Source organism: Salarias fasciatus, chromosome 1 (assembly GCF_902148845.1).
Source record: "Salarias fasciatus chromosome 1, fSalaFa1.1, whole genome shotgun sequence".
Classification (NCBI taxonomy): Eukaryota; Metazoa; Chordata; class Actinopteri; order Blenniiformes; family Blenniidae; genus Salarias; species Salarias fasciatus.
The window spans coordinates 1,889,670-1,907,434 of record NC_043745.1 but is presented as its reverse complement, the minus strand read 5'-3'; the positions used below and the strand labels follow the sequence as shown (position 1 = coordinate 1,907,434).

Here is a 17,765-nt window from a genome sequence, read left to right as displayed (position 1 = left end):
GACTGTGTTCAGGGCGGAGCTACTGGAACTCAGACGTGCAGCTATGTTTCTGAGTTCCAGTTACTGAAAGCCGTCTCTGTGTGAACGGAGATTTAGAGTTGTAGTCCTCCAGTCCGGCCCGCTCCAGATCAGACTGGACCATGTGCACGTTGCTCCTGAACTACCGTGAATTTGGTTCAGCTCTGGAGAAAACCGACTCAACATAAACACTCAGACTCAAACCTGGAGCTTCCCGCTGTGACACAGCGGTGCAAACCACTGCTCCGCCATGCCACTCCACCGTCCACCTGCTGTGAGACCAGGGAAACACTGAGAGAAGGGCTGAGAGCTGGAACAGGAAGTGGTTTGATAGGTAAAGCTGAGCTGTGCGCTGGAGCCTCTGTGGAGTTAGATTCCTGTGACGGAGCTGAGAGGAGCTGAGCCTTTCAGGCCTCTGACTCAAACACACTGCTTCAGCCGCGCATCAGCCAAAAACTAAACACATCAAAGATGGAAAACCTGTTTATATCAGGACTTTTGAAAAAGTGTACATTAATTTGAATTTTGATTTTAGGTGAAAGAAAATCAGACGATTACCAGATTACAGAGCATCACATTAACATTTCATGAGCTCTTTCTGCTGATTATAAATAAAGGCTCGTTGTCTTGTCACATCTTTGTTGTCGTGTCGGATCTTGTCTTTCTGGATCTTGTCTTGCTACTTGAAATCATGCTTTGAACAAAATGACATCTATTTTAATGTCTTGGGAATGAAGACAGTCTCTGAATAGTTGATCTAAATCGTCTGCTCCAGGTTCTACATTCCTTCCTCCACATTCTGAGCAGGACTGACAAGGGTTAGAATATCAGCGTGAACAAATTATGTGTTATTATTACCCTGAATGAGACTTTTTTCTCAAGTGTTTGAAAGAGAAGATACTGTAACTTATTAAAAATACTGTAACTTTGTGTTGTTTGTTACTGTGAATAACTGAAGTTTGATCTTCCAGCTGTAATAAATCCTGGTGAAGCCCCCCCTTGTGAAGCCTTTCTGTCACCCAGCCCAGAGGAGCGTCCTGAACGTCAGCCTGATGCAGACAGGAAGCACAGCTGGATCCACAAACCTGCAGTCTGTCCACGTGAACTTTGACCCCTCCGATGCTTCCCTTCTTGAAGGAGGCCAGCATGTCCAGCACGGGGTTGAAGCGGCTCCCCCTGGTGGCACACAGGGGAACATCGTCCCTCCGTCAAACACGCCCATAAACTCGTGTGTATGAACCAAAGTGTGAAATAACCAGGACTGAAGGCTGAGCCAGGCGCCTTGCTGCTCCGACCAGACCGCCTCCTGATCCACGGCCAGCGACACACACCCCACATACACACCGCCAGCTACACACCAGCTACACACACCCCACATACACCCCACCTGGCTACACACCACCCGGCTACACACCAGCTACACACACCCCACATACACACCACCAGCCACACACCCCACATACACACCACCCGGCTACACACCACCCGGCTACACACCAGCTACACACACCCCACATACACACCACCCGGCTACACACCAGCTACACACACCCCACATACACACCACCAGCTACACACCAGCTACACACACCCCACATACACACCACCCAGCTACACACCAGCTACACACACCCCACATACACACCACCTGGCTACACACCAGCTACACACACCCCACATACACACCACCCGGCTACACACCAGCTACACACACCCCACATACACACCACCCGGCTACACACCAGCGACACACACCCCACATACACACCACCTGGCTACACACCACCCGGCTACACACACCCCACATACACAACACCTGGCTACACACCACCCGGCTACACACCAGCTACACACAGCCCACATACACACCACCAGCTACACACCAGCAACACACACCCCACATACACACCACCTGGCTACACACCACCCGGCTACACACCAGCTACACACACCCCACATACACACCACCTGGCTACACACCACCCGGCTACACACCAGCTACACACACCCCACATACACACCACCTGGCTACACACCACCCGGCTACACACAGCCCACATACACACCGCCAGCTACACACCAGCTACACACATCCCACATACACACCGCCAGCTACACACCAGCTACACACGCCCCACATACACACCGCCAGCTACACACAAGCTACACACACCCCACATACACACCACCCGGCTACACAACAGCTACACACACCCCACATACACACCGCCAGCTACACACCAGCTACACACACACCAGCTACACACACCCCACATACACACCGCCAGCTACACACAAGCTACACACACCCCACATACACACCACCCGGCTACACACCAGCTACACACACCCCACATACACACCACCGGCTACACACCAGCTATACACACCCCACATACACACCACCCAGCTACACACCAGCTACACACACCCCACATACACACCACCAGCTACACACACCCCACATACACACCACCAGCTACACACACCCCACATACACACCACCGGCTACACACCAGCTATACACACCCCACATACACACCACCCAGCTACACACCAGCTACACACACCCCACATACACACCACCAGCTATACACACCCCACATACACACCACCCAGCTACACACCAGCTACACACACCCCACATACACACCACCGGCTACACACCAGCTATACACACCCCACATACACACCACCCAGCTACACACCAGCTACACACACCCCACATACACACCGCCAGCTACACACCAGCTACACACACCCCACATACACACCACCGGCTACACACCACCGGCTACACGCCACCGGCTACACGCCACCGGCTACACACCACCGGCTACACACCACCGGCTACACACCACCGGCTACACACCACGGCTACACACCACCGGGTGTACCGGCTACACACCACCGGCTACACACCACCGGCTACACACCACCGGCTACACACCACCGGCTACACACCACGGCTACACACCACCGGCTACACACCACCGGCTACACACCACCAGCTACACACCACCGGCTACACACCACCGGCTACACACCACCAGCTACACACCACCGGCTACACACCACCGGCTACACACCACCGGCTACACACCACCGGCTACACACCACCGGCTACACACCACCGGCTACACACCACCAGCTACACACCACCGGCTACACACCACCGGCTACACACCACCGGCTACACACCACCGGCTACACACCACCGGCTACACACCACCGGCTGCTTCCTCTTCACGTCTGCAGCACATGTCTCACAGGGTTCTGCCGGACGCTCAGCACTGCGGCGATCTGCCCGCCGGCAGCGCCGCACCGATACAAATGAGAGACATTATCACCCAATCAGAGAGCAAACAGTCACACCTTCCTGTGATGGAGACGGATGGAGCGGGGGGGGGGACATGAGGGACGGACAGCAGAGGGCTGGCTGGAGTTTGAGGCATTTTGAGGCAGGATGAGAGGAGAGGAGGAGGAGGAGGAGGCCAGCAGAGGGGGGAGCAGACGGAACAGCCATGGAGTGTGTGTCTTACTTGATGTTATCCTCACGGATGAGGACCAGGAAGAGAGGACGGCCCGGCATCTTCCAGCACTGCTTGATGAACTGCAGGGCGTTCTGCACACACACACGGACACACACACACACATTAACCGTGGTCTCCTCTCTCAGACTGTCACTCATCACGCCACTCTGATTCAGACTCAGCAGAAAGAGCCCAGAGTGTTTCTATCAACGTTCTGATGAATGATCGGCAGTGACCGGTGGGATCTGAGGACAGGCTGGACGGAACCTCCATCTCTTCCGTCACACACAGAGCCACTATTTCTCCCTTTGAGTCCTGAACCTGGTATTAAAGACTGAAAAGACAGATTTAAAGAGCTGGGCTGCAGACTCTCTCTCCAGACTGCATTAGCGCTGCTGCAGCAGTCATTTACTCTGCATATCAATATGTTGACTCAAACCCACCCACTGGCTTTTTAATATCTACCAGCTATATTTCTACCACTCTGTGGCTGCATCAGTAAATGAAACCATCAGTCAGAGGCAGGTCTCTGGCTCAGCGCGCACATGGAGTCGTTGCTTCAGCTGATTCACGTCCTTCAAAAGCAGAATTAGTTTAAATGAGGATTAGCTGCTCGTCATCAGCCTTGTTAATGAAACCGTCTGCCAGGAAACAACATGCTGTCAACATCACACGGATCCAACACTCTAAGCAAAGTCATGAAACAGAATAAAATGTGAGCTGCAATGCTAACATGGTTATAGACATACAGCAGTTCCTCAGATCTCCAGCAGCCCAAACTGTCACTGGATCAAGAAACTCGGCGCTCTGATGGTTTGATAACCATTCAGCATTATTAGTTGTGTGTATATTTAATGGGTCGTTTCGGCCCATTCAGCGGACTCTGGGTTGTCTGTGAGCTGCGGTCAGGTGTGAGTGAGGGTGGAGGCCTGGGTGGAGCTTCAGGACCAGACTCTCACTCACCTTAATGTCATCGATCAGCAGCATCACGTCCTGCGACAAGTAGAAGTCGCTCAGATCGAACACTATCGGGTAGCACACCACCGTCTTTCCCAGGATACGATAAATCTAGACACACACACACACACACACACACACACACACACACACACACACACACACACACACACACACACACACACACACACACACACAAAAGATTGCATTAGCAGACGGATGACTCACAAGTAGCCATGTATACATTATGGTGGGCAGGGCACAAAACAAGCCATCAATCCTCCGATGGAGGAGGAATCAGGGCTCAGGACACACACACACACACACACACACACACACACACACACACACACACACACACACACACGGGCCATGGTAATGTCCTCTGGCGCTCTGCCGCCCTCGCCATAAAAGCTCCATTATAACGTTGTCTCGGCGGTGCGTTGGGACGTTCATTTGTTTGTCTTTGTTTGAGGAGGCTGCCTCAGCCTCGGCTCCGGCCGCAATTTGGGATTAAAAAATAAAAAAAACAACTACAAACACCAGCAAAGAGACATTAGCACGACACAGGCTGCTGCCACACACACACACACACACACACACACACACACACACACTGCCCGACAGCAGCTTAGGACATTAAAATGCAATAAGTGGAGAGAACGAGCAAAATCTATTCAGCATTCATTGACACACACACACACACACACACACACAGATTTTCTGTGTGTGTGTGTGTGTGTGTGTGTGTGTGTGTGTGCGTGTGCGTGTGTTCTGGAGGAGACGTGGTCGTATCGGTGCTGCCGCTCTGGGAGGTTCGTGCGCCTCCCTCGCCCCTGACCAGTGTGTACATGTGTGTGTTTCAATACCTTGCAGGTGCCGATGCAGCCCACCGGCCTCTCTGGACGCCCACTCAAACCCAGCTTCTTATTGATGGCCAGGAAACGGTACGCCTGTACAAGCACACACACACACACACACACACACACACACACACACACACACACACACACACACACACACACACACACACACACACACACACACACACACACACACACACACACACACACACACACACACACACACACACACACACAGGGACATCAGTAAATATCTGATGGTAAAAGCAGCCTTCCTGCTAAACGGTGTGATTGCAGAAATGAAAACATGGTTATCGGAGTGAGTCCCAGCGACTGCATCAGTGCCGCTCTGAGATTTAAAGTATATTTGATTTGAAATGTCACGCTGCCTGGCTCCACTCCGCGGCGTAATGAAGGCGTGAGGCTCGTATCTGACTGTCCCACTGAGACTTTTGCTGTTGTTGCAGCTCATAAGCTGAAATCGGCTCCATACGGCAGCAGCAGGCAGGGATGGCATCTGGGAGTGAAGTTACGAGACGTGGTGATAATGAACGGTCCCCCCGCTGCCATCAGCGCTGTGCTTAGTGGAGCCCAGCACACCCGTGAGCACCCTTACCACCGCGGCAGCAAGAACAGTCCTCAGCACAATGAATTCAAGCTCCCAGCTAGCCCCCGCGTTAGCCACTTAGCGTGTCCCGACTGCCCCATGCCCCATGCCTGTCCTGACTCAACCGCAGGTACAGAGCCCGTTTAGGAGCCGCAACACGTCCGTGTCAGTGCAGCATGTGTGCAGTGGAAGGTTTGGGAGAGCAGTTCAGCTCCAGCAGCAGTTTGGCTGAGGCAGCTGAGGTCAGGAGCTTCACAGTCCAACCAGACAGTAATGATGAGAAGGAAAAAATGAAACGCAGTGTTCAATCATCTTTGAAGTGCAGCAGTAATTAGCTGCTTATCAGATCAAAGTGCACGGCCGGAGAGGTCGTGACCTTCTCCCTCAGCTGTCTCCAACATGCATTTAAAGATGGCGGCGATGAGGATCCACAGGCTGCCGGAAGCCTGATGCTGCTGCCGACCGTCACGACTCACCAAGTTCAGCATGCAGAGACGAGGTATTGATCTGAGTGAAGCCCACTGCAGTCAAACTGTGTGTGTGTGTGTGTGTGTGTTTGAACATACATGCACACCATCTGTTTCCTGATGAATCTGGTTAAATGAACAGAACTGGCTCCCCTGAAGACACCCCGCCCCCCCCGCAGCCTGTTCTGTGTGGACACGGCGTCCTCCGCCCACAGGCTCCAGCGCTGCTGCAGGAAACGTGTCCATCATCCGTCCGCCCTGCTGCTGACTTCAGCCGCAGTACCCACTGCCCTCCATAAGGTGGTGCTCTGCCACTCCCGTGTGTTCCCACACTGCACTGCTGTGAAAAGCTCAGGCCAGGCACGTCAAGAAAAGAAGGAAAAAAAAAAGCAGCTGATTTAAAGACATAACTGAAAATGAGCAGAGAAAAGGCTGATTGTTTTAATGAACGTGTACATTTACAGGGAGGGGGGCTGACTGTGGAATCGGGGCTTTCGTAAGCCGCTGCCCTCGCAGATGACACCTGCAGGAGAAAAGCTGAAAGAGGTTGGAAGAACCTCTGCACCCAACACTCCCAGTGTTCAGAATACCAATGAGCGGCGGCGACATGCAGGCAGCCTATCAAAGCACCCTTTCATTTCCCTGCATTTCCACTGACCCCGGCACAGCCGGCAGACACAAACAGGTGGAACCCTCCGCAGACTGAGAAAACCTCACATCAGAGCTGGCTTTACAAACCCGTGAGGACGGGGAACGCTTTGCCGACAACATTCCAACAAAACTTTTAATCCTCCGTTTGATAGCAGCTCAGACCGGAGCTGTAAACACGGGGAAGCTGTTAGAAATGTGACCGTCAGAGTCAACAAACATGAAGAGATTCACCTTTACACAGAGACTCCTGGTAAAGATACCGACGGGCATTCAACACCGTGACAAACAGCCCCAAATGACGGTGTGGGTGGGTACTGAGTGTCAGGCAGACCTTCGGTTTGCGAGGCTTTAGCATAAAGAGGCTTTAAGGAACAGCTTGTACCTGTTAATGTGCCTGCTGTGGTTTAAGATGCCTTCTGTTGAAATACTGCAGTTTTACAGGATGCCCACATTTCTGCTGAAATAAAAAGGAGCACAGACTGTGACTGGAAATACAGCAGTTCGTGCCTCTTTACACAGACAATATGCAGAGAAGCAGTTATAAGAACGGGACAAATAGAAAGGAAAACACTGCTATCAGTCAAGCCCCCCTCCCCGGCGATGGCTACCGATGGAAATCCTCCCTGGAAGGATTTGAGAGGCTCTGACAGCATACAGATCACCAGCAAAACAGCCTCTCTGACATTATCCTTTCAACCGGAGCGTCAGACAGAGACCAAACGCTCAGGATATGGCCAGCAGGAATCGAACCACGGACACGCAGCATGACTTCCCCATTTCAATTGATTACATGCAATCCTCAACTGGATTTCGATTGATCGGGCTTCCCTTTAAGCCTTCTGAATGTCCTTCAGCGCTGAGGTGGACTCCTGACCCCCAACACTTCCTCTCTCACCCCAGAGACCTCCAAACCAAAGCAGCTGGTGGTCAACATGATGTACAATTCAGAGCAAACAGAGAGAAGAACATGCAAACCTACCAACTGTGAGGACAGAAACAGGGTGGAGGATGAACGATACTCAGGACTGCTCTAGACCGGAGGTCACATGGAGAGACCTTTGAACTTCAGGGTAACAATGTGCCTCACTCAGGAGCTAAGAACATTCATTCATTAGTTTTGTTTTAGTTAAAATTTAGTCTGTGGAAATTAGTTTCAGTTTTAGTCTTAATTTTAGTCTTGGTGAAATTTGACAATTTTGTTGTACTGTAGTATATTAGATAGACAGATAGACAGACAGACAGACAGACAGATAGACAGATAGACAGATAGATAGATAGCTTTATTGTCCCAGTAGGAAATTTTTCTTGGGCACAGTGCTACATCAACATACACATACACATAAAAACAACACAACATAAAACCACAGTAGCAGAAGTGCAAAAGGATATTTGTCACGGTTGTAAAAACTCCACTGTAAGCATATCTTTAATTATGCTTAGATATTTAAAGGTGCATTAAGGAGTTTTACAACCTTAAAAATACTTATTTTCCACCATAAATATGTTCCACATTTTTAATGATGTGTACAATGTGCCCTGACATATTCATTACCAGAACCTCTAACAGCGCTAAACTGTCACTTGAAAGTCACAGTGCCGGTCCGGCACCAGAGTTTTTTTGGGGAGAATTTGAAAAGAATGACGTAATGTGCGCTCCAGCTGGTTAGGTTTCGCTTTGTCCGCCATTACTCCGCCAGATGCTTAGTGAGCAACAACTGAGCAGGATCTTCCAGAAAGTCAGAACAGACTGGCTTCTAGCACTGCCACAGCTCCACACAGACTCCACCAGGGAGAAGACACTTGCATTTTACTTGAGCGCTACTAAACGAGCGAGGAAGGAGTTCCTCTCTTCCGTGCACGCAGGCACGAGTTTTTCACAAAGCTGCATTACGCCCAAGGCCTGCAGGGGGCGCTGTTTTGCATAAAACGTGCAAACTTCTTAATGCACCTTTAAATTTAGAATCATATATGTATAATACACTCTTGTATCATAAATATGAATATCTAAGGCTTGTTAGAAAAAATTTAAATACATGAGCTTCAGATTCTTTCTGTAAATTCTTTCAACAAATGTCAACCTGCAAGAAAAAAGCTCCGATCACAATGACCAGCAGGTGGCGGTAATACAACTAACGGGATGCAAGCTGCTGTAAAACATCACAGAACAAGAAGAAGAAAAGAAGCACACTGCACTGAGAGTGCTGCGGTGCTGCGTCTCCGTACGGAGCCGGACCGGAGCCAGACCGGAGCCGGACCGGAGCTGGACTGGAGCTGGACCGGAGCTGGACTGGACCGGAGCTGGACTGGAGCTGGACCGGAGCCGGACCGGAGCTGGACTGGAGCTGGACCGGGGCCGGACCGGAGCCGGACCGGAGCTGGACCGGACCGGAGCCGGACTGGAGCCGGACCGGAGCCGGACCGGAGCCGGACTGGAGCTGGACCGGAGCCGGACCGGAGCCGGACCGGAGCCAGACCGGAGCTGGACCGGAGCAAGCCCGGTGTGAGGATGGTTGTAACCCAGCTTGTCCGGCGGCCAGCGTCAGCTTTTTTGTCACATTTTTACTCGTCAGTTCATGATGTCCAGAGATTTCGTTTTAGTTTTTGTTGTCATTATTTATTAAATTTACGTTCTCGTCACAAATTAGTCACGGAATAAAGGGTCGTCAACGAATAGTTTTCGTTGAAGTTTTTCTTGACAAAATTAACAATTGCTTCTGTGGCATTCTTCTTATTGTTGTCAATCAGAGACATCTAGTGGTCACAGGTGGTACGCAACGTATATTTTGAATAAAAAAAAGTGAATTGAGCCAAACATCGGAAAAGAAGTTTGACTGTGGCCCCATTCATACCAGTCCAGAGTCTCCTGGACTTGGTAGTTTTAGAGTTGACAGTCACGGTAACAATCCCACTTGGAGTTCTGTCCATACGAGTGTCTGTGTTCTCCATTGTTAAAGTTTTGAGTGTGTTGCTCGCCATTGCTAACGTGGGTTTAACAGTGACTGACGATCAGCCAGTTCAACTTGGAAAACATATTTAGGCTCTGAAGGTAAAATATGTGAAAAACTGTGGCGGCTGAAAGTTTCATAAGTTCTCGAATGCAGCAGTGTAGACGGCGCAAAAATTCATCAAGAGCTGCACAACGAGACTCCAGCAGCATTTCTCGAGGGGCACCGCCCACTGTTTACTCCCAGGAGAACCGAGCTGGGCAGAGTTATGGAAAAATTTCACTTTTCGTGTGGGCTGCTGCTGACACATTCAATATTTATTACATTTTGCACATTTCTACAGGAGAGGCGGTGAGTCAACTGACAGGACTCTGGATGGAACAAGAAGAGGATTTAATGACCTGAACGTCCTGTATTGAGAGCATCTTCCAGGTTTCATTAGGATGAGTACAGCAGGTAACTCCGAGCGTCTGCAGAGAAGTGAGACTGATCCCCAGAATCAGATAGAAACGGCGAAGAGGACAGGTCTGGGAGAGCAGAGCTTTGTGAGAGGATAGGCTTGAGGGTGAGCGGGCGGACTCGCACATAGCAAATGTAATTGCCACTCTCCGCCGTCATCAGACAGCTGTTGTCAACACAATCAAACGGCTGAGGGAAGGGAGGCGAGGTGAAGACGCAGCCTGCAGCGCCTGAGATGGCGGTGGCTCGGAGATAAACAGATTCTGTCGAGGAAGGAACGTCTGTCTGGGCTCAGGGTTTAATATTCAGCACAGCGTCCGCTCCGACTCCAAACGGCAAATCCATGTGAGAGGCTGAGCATCACGCAGCACAGAGAGGCAGGCAGGGGAGGGGGGGTCTGAGGGGCGTCTGAGGGGGGGTCACCCACAGGAGGGAGCGGTGGTTAGTGTCTGACAGGGTGGAGGGGTGGCTGCAGGTGTGGAGGGGGTGACGGGGTGAACAGACTGGATGCAGTGATGGACGGGGGTGAGGTGGAGTGGGGCACAGTGGTCGGGGGAGGGGTGGTTGGGGGTGCAGATCCTTAACAGAGGACAGGATGAGGGGAAGTGGGTGTTTATAGCTGTTAACAGACGGGAGCAGAGTCACCACGCGGGAAACATGACGGACGAGGAACAGAGGCGAGGCAGAGGACCGCGGTTTGAGTGGCAGGTGTGACGGGGGGAGGCAGACGACGCAGAGACGACGCACTTCAAACACACACATGCAGATGAGAGACGGCGTCTGAGTCCCGGCCGGAGCCGTGAGTGACGGCTGCGACGTGGGAGAAGCAGACGCCGCAGAGGAGGCAGCGCCCGGTGTCACAGATATGACAGTGCAAATGGTGTCATCTGCCAGAGATGAAAGGAGGAGAGTGGACAGGATGGAAATAGCAGCCAGTGCTGGACTTGTTACACGTAGGAGTTACAATAGCTTCATCTCCTCCCCGAGGCGCAGAACACATCTGCAGATTTTATGTCTAACTGTCATCTCAATGCAGGATTTCTACCTGCAGACCGACAGCTCTGCTGCAGCCGCTCGCATCAAACACCGACAGCGTCTCCAACGCAGCTGCAGCCTCACTGCTGCAGACGGAGGAGCGTCGCGCGAGGAACAACCCGGAACAGCGACCGGGGGGGGGGGGGGGGGGGGGGGGGGGGGGGGGGGGGTCCTTTGTCCTGTTCTTTATTTGAAGGATGTCAAATTTCAAATCAGATGGGACCCGTCAGTTTAGCACCCCGACTCCCCTGCCACTGCCCACAGCCTGGTGCTGGAACAGTCAGGGTTTGCTTCTTTCATTTTATCAAGAAACAACATCTTTTGTTTGTTTTGAGACTGGTGGGGGTGAGTCCACCGCACTACATTATTTAACGCTTTATGTTAGGTTCAGTTTAAAGTTTAGTTACTTAAACTTCAGTCCAAGCAGCTCATTTCAGCTTCATGAGAATTTTCATCAACAACATTCTGGATTATACAGACAGTGCTCCATGTACAGGTTTTCAGTCTGATTTTCCAAATTTCAGTAGTAAAATTACAGCTGAGAAACAAAGAGCGTTGTGATCAATCTACTCACCGTTTAAAGCGAATTTAAACATCACATTTGTGACGTACTCCACTGTTTAAGTTACACGAAAAGAGAAGAATGCACCCTGATTATAAAACACCCGATCGGTTTATTCTCTGCTGAGGACGCTGAAGAGGGAAAGTCGATGCTGTAAGTGATTAAAATGGCTCCTGGATGAAAGACCTCCTCCATCTTCTGGGACGTTCTGAGTGCGGCTCTGGAAAACGTTCAGCTCCACGTGTCTCCAATCTGCCACGGTGACAGCTCCGCCGTTACACTGATCAGTCAGCACCAGCAGTCACCAATCAATCACCTCAAACTCTCCACAGCCTGCCTGGGACTGACGGGACGATGGAGAAGGAGCGCTTCAGATCAGAAGCCCTGGAAGCACAAGATCTACACAGATATTGATAGACGGCGGCTCAGATATAATCTGCCTGCCTGCACCATTGATCTGAGCGGTTGTGTCGGTGAAGCGGCGTCGATAAGTCTGACACTTTCTTTCCCTGAAGTTCATTCAGAGCACAGAATGCGAATCTCCTTTTGTGAAGATAATTATGAGCCCTGAGTGCAAGAGACGAGCTACTGCAGCGAATCACACTGCAGCAAGTCTGCAGCCCTTCCAGGGACGGTCCCTCGACCGCGGACCCCCCAGACCACGAGGGACACGTCTCTGTGGACAGGCCGCTCTGCTCATTCCCTCAACAACAATGCATGAGGGCCTCAAACAGAACACTGCCGTACAGCAGCCTGTGTGGCGGCGGCGGCGGCGGCGGCGGCGGCGGCGATGAGCAGCCTCACCTTCACCAGCTCCTTCTGAGGCCAGATCTGGATGGGCTCCACCTGCTGCGGCGTCTGCGTCTGGATGCCATACGTGTTCAGAAACACCTGCAGTCTGCAAACAGAGCGTGACGAGATCAGCGACAGACAGAGAGCCGGACGGGAGCAGAAGCAGACGCATCAGTACCCAGCATTCACTCCGTGGTTTGAAGGACTCGCCAGGCTGCGTCACGCCAGGTAGATTAGCCTTAGTGCTTCTGGGAATGTTCTCATTCACAAACTAGAGGGTAAAACTCATCAAAGCCACATGGCTGAAGCTCTCCGTGGCTTCTTATTGATCTCATGGTCCATCCATCCAGTCACATCCCTCACACGCTCAGGTACAACATGCACCTTCATGCAGTCTGAAGTCCAGGCTACATTCAGCCTGATGAGTCATTCCTCAAGTCAACATCTTTCTCAGCTAAAACGCAAAGCTGCTGTTGCATTGTGGGTGTCGGTATACACAGCAACGGTACTAGGAGTCACTGAAGACGCAACTTTTTGAAAACGCTCTGACCCTGTCTCCATGGAAACGGAGGAAAATGCAGCTTTCCTGAATCACTGCTGCTGTTCAGGTGAACCAGGTATGGGACCGTCACACCAGAGGAAAAGATGTTAAAGTGACGTGTTGTGGTCGTCACCCCCGCAGAGATTACATGCTGCCAATTCTCCACCTCCAATCCAAACTGAGTTTAGATTTAAAATGTTCAACATTATTAACAGTGAATAAATAAACAGCAAATCATAAAGCTTAAATGTCACAAGCGTTAATCATTTCATCAAGGCCGATCTACTCGATTGTCACTGTATTTGAATTAATCTGAGGGAAGATTAATGTGTATAATTCATGTGTTTTTCACACTGTACTGATTTCAGTGAGGATTAAATGATTACTGGACCAAATACAGAAAAAAAATTCAACTATTTCCTTATCTTCCCAGAGAGCATTAATTCTAATCCTAGAGTGTTTTACTGACTAAAATTAGCTGTAACAACAGTTTGGGAGGCAAACATTCCCAGAGCCATGAATCTGTGAGAGCGGTGGTGAAACTCGTTCAGCGGCGGTTCTGCAGAACGCTGGAGACCGCGGCGCCACCCGCTGCATCCATCCACGATGAACTCGCTGCTGCAGCGAAGCCGTCAACGTCTGAGAGGCCTGAGCTGCAGTGTGCACGAGGCGCGCACGTTCACCAAGGGAGGACCACAAGCCAGCAGCAGGAGCTGGAGCTCCAGGTCAATACGGACGCACGCACCCACGCACCCACACACACACTCTACCTCTGGCTCTCGGCGATCAGCGCCACGTGGATCACCACGTCGTTCTCGATGGGCCCCTGTGAAGAGGCGAGAGCACAGATTGAAACGAGGAGCAAGAGGAGGAGCGAAGAGCGTCCGCCGTTTCTCCTCCTCTGATGGAGCTGAGACACACCTGTTGAATTCAAACACACACATTATAAAACACTCGCCGTGACGGTTCTCTGGATGTACAGCTTCGTTGACACAGGTTCTCATGTGTTCTTTAATTAAACAGAAACCTGTTTTCAGTCTCATATCTCCTCCAATAGACGTTAATATGGTGTGTGTGTGTGTGTGTGTGTGTGTGTGTGTGTGAGACAGAGACAGATGAAGTAAAATCAACATTCAGCTCGCTCTCGTCTCAACCCAGCCTTATTGCCTCCTCCGCTCTCGCACAATAGTGAGGATAATAAAAGTCTGAATAAGCAACAGAGGTTGATGAGCGCTGCTGCTGCGCCCGTCTGGGAGGAGGAGGAGGAGGAGGATGAAGACGAGGAGGAGGAGGAGATTGGAATTAGGAGGCAGAGAGATGTGAAGGCAAAGAAAAAGCGGAGATGAAGATCAACGGGATGTTTCATCTGCTGAGGAGCCAGGGCGGAGATGGAGAGCGGCGCTGCTTGCTGCTCAGCTTCACTCCGGCTGACCTGAATTCCCATCGTGAACCGTGAAGGTTCCAAACACAGAGGAACCTCCTGTGTTCTCCTCTGCCGGGATTACAATCAAACCACCGCTGGAGAAGAAGCGATGTGCTGAAGCATGTTCGCTCGCAGCCAAGCTTTCTTCGGGATTTAAAGTTGTAGAGTCAAGGAATGAAGAGAGAGCAGAGCTGAACTGAAACTGGGACTCTGTTTATAGAACAACGTCTTGAAACGGATGAACCAGAAACACTGGAAAGGCGAACATTGTTCTGACTGTCCATCTGCTCAACCACTGCACATCTCACCTGTTCTCACCTGTTCTCACTATTAGTCAGTCCCACAGTCGGCTCTGTTCCATCCCAACTGAAAACAACAACTGTGGATCCACAAATCCTCACAAACTACAGCAAACTGCAGCAGAAGACACCGTCCTCCTCCACCTCACACTGCTCTTGATTCACCACCAGAACAGAACATATATCTCCATTGTTGGAGCCAAATCATGAACCCAGACTGCCACCTGTGGCGTTCCTCAGGGTTCTGTCCTCGGCTCCACCCTCTTTCCACTGCACATGCTTCCTCCTGGCCAGATTGTCGCCCAGCACAAAATGAGTCCACCGCTATGCCGATGACACCCAACTGTACATAAACACAGACCCACTTCTGCTCCATCCTCCACCCGGCCCCACCATCAACCTCCACCCGGCCCCACCATCAACCTCCACCCGGCCCCACCATCAACCTCCACCCGGCCCCACCATCGACCTCCACCTGGCCCCACCATGAACCTCCACCCGGCCCCACCATCAACCTCCACCAGGCCCCACCATCAACCTCCACCTGGCCCCACCATCAACCTCCACCTGGCCCCACCATCATCCTCCACCCAGCCCCACCATCAACCTCCACCCGGCCCCACCATCATCCTCCACCCGGCCCCACCATCAACCTCCACCCGGCCCCACCATCAACCTCCACCCGGCCCCACCATCAACCTCCACCCAGCCCCACCATCAACCTCCACCCGGCCCCACCATCATCCTCCACCCAGACCCACCATCAACCTCCACCTGGACCCACCATCAACCTCCACCTGGACCCACCATCAACCTCCACCCGGCCCCACCATCAACCTCCACCCGGCCCCACCATCAACCTCCACCTGGACCCACCATCAACCTCCACCTGGCCCCACCATCAACCTCCACCTGGCCCCACCATCAACCTCCACCTGGTCCCACCATCAACCTCCACCCGGCCCCACCATCAACCTCCACCCGGCCCCACCATCAACCTCCACCCGGCCCCACCATCAACCTCCACCTGGCCCCACCATCAACCTCCACCCAGCCCCACCATCAACCTCCACCCGGCCCCACCATCAACCTCCACCCGGCCCCACCATCAACCTCCACCCGGCCTCCACCTGGACCCACCATCAACCTCCACCTGGCCCCACCATCACCTCCACCTGGCCCCACCATCAACCTCCACCTGGCCCCACCATCAACCTCCACCTGGCCCCACCATCAACCTCCACCTGGCCCCACCATCAACCTCCACCCTCTGCCTGGAGGAGAGAAAGGGATGGATGAACCACCTGAGCAGCTCCACAGCAGAGGCCAGACTTTTCAGCACACCTCACCAGCTTCCATCGCAGAGTCCAGAAAACACGACCACCAGTCCTAAAATGCCTCCACTGGCTGTTAATTTATTGTTGTTTCAAATGATTCCTGTTGTTTCTGAGCTTTACTTTTCTGTTTGTAGGAGTTTAATTTTCAGTGTTCAATGTTCCAAAGACATGGAGTCAGAACGTTTTAAAAAGTTCCACCTCGAGAGTTGTTTTCAACAGCTCGTGTTTTGAGTGACTCTGAGAAATCCTGTCGTATAAACAGTCAAAATTCAACTAAAGTTTCTCATTTTCATTTGAAAACATCATGGAAACGAAGACTGGAGGTCCAGATGAGGGAGGTGAATCATGCTTTATGTCTTTGAAACAAACGGCTGGAGAAGAAGTGAGTAGATCAGAGGAGTAAACTACAGAGCAGTGGAGGGCTGAAAGAAGGAAAGTGACCACTGCAAAACAGCACATCATGAAAAGGAGAGCTGAAACAAAGCATCCTCTCATCGTCTGCACTTCAAGTAATCAGAGGAGAGAACGGGGAAGAAAGTGTTTCCTCTGCAAACGCCACATCCTGAACGGCAATCTGAATATTACAAACGTTCTCCTACAAAAGCTGTAGAGGGAGGCGGAAGAAAATAAAAGTACAATCATGTTCAGGAGACCAACATCATTTGAGCAGTGTGTTTTTCCTGCCTATAAATGTGAAATATATGGTTCCTGCATGTGATTACAAGTCAGTACAGCGGCGTACGTTCACCTCACGGCTCGCTAAAAGTCACATTTACATTTATTTTCATACTATTATTCATGATGGGAATGTGTGTTAACGTTCCTTTCTTCCCTCTGGATCTCTCTGCCATGTAACAGTCCATTATTCCATTATTCTGTCACATTCATGCACATGTACCGAGATGTATGGGCGCGTCCTTCAGCATCTCCCACACGCTTTCTTTGCTGAACAGACATTACTGTGTGTCATTTGTGTGTGTGTGTGTGTGTGTGTGTGTGTGTGTGTGTGTGTGTGTGTGTGTGTGTGTGTGTGTGTTTGTGTGTGTATAAAAGTGGAGAAAATCCTGGGTATGGGGTCTTGTTTGGGACGCAGGCGGCGGCGGTGTGTGACTCACACCGGCCTTTCATCTCACTGTGGGGACGACAATAAACAAATAAAACTATACGTACACACACGGCAGCACAGATGCTCCGGTTCAGAGCCAGACACACACACACACACACACACACACACACACACACACACACACACACACACACACACACACACACACAC

General features: G+C 51.4%; 1 protein-coding gene across 3 annotated transcripts in view; it reads right to left on the bottom strand.

Moving 5' to 3' along the window:
• Positions 1-17,765, bottom strand: part of phkb (phosphorylase kinase, beta) — a 111,225-nt gene that overhangs the window by 18,703 nt on the left and 74,757 nt on the right. For all 3 annotated transcript variants that reach the window (XM_030088590.1, XM_030088580.1, XM_030088572.1), the window contains 6 exons: positions 14,201-14,256; positions 12,902-12,995; positions 5,378-5,461; positions 4,515-4,619; positions 3,561-3,643; positions 1,104-1,194 (listed from right to left, as the gene is read on the bottom strand). In XM_030088590.1, coding sequence (XP_029944450.1) covers positions 1,104-1,194; positions 3,561-3,643; positions 4,515-4,619; positions 5,378-5,461; positions 12,902-12,995; positions 14,201-14,256 — 513 coding nt within the window. The remainder of the gene's footprint in view (positions 1-1,103; positions 1,195-3,560; positions 3,644-4,514; positions 4,620-5,377; positions 5,462-12,901; positions 12,996-14,200; positions 14,257-17,765) is intronic.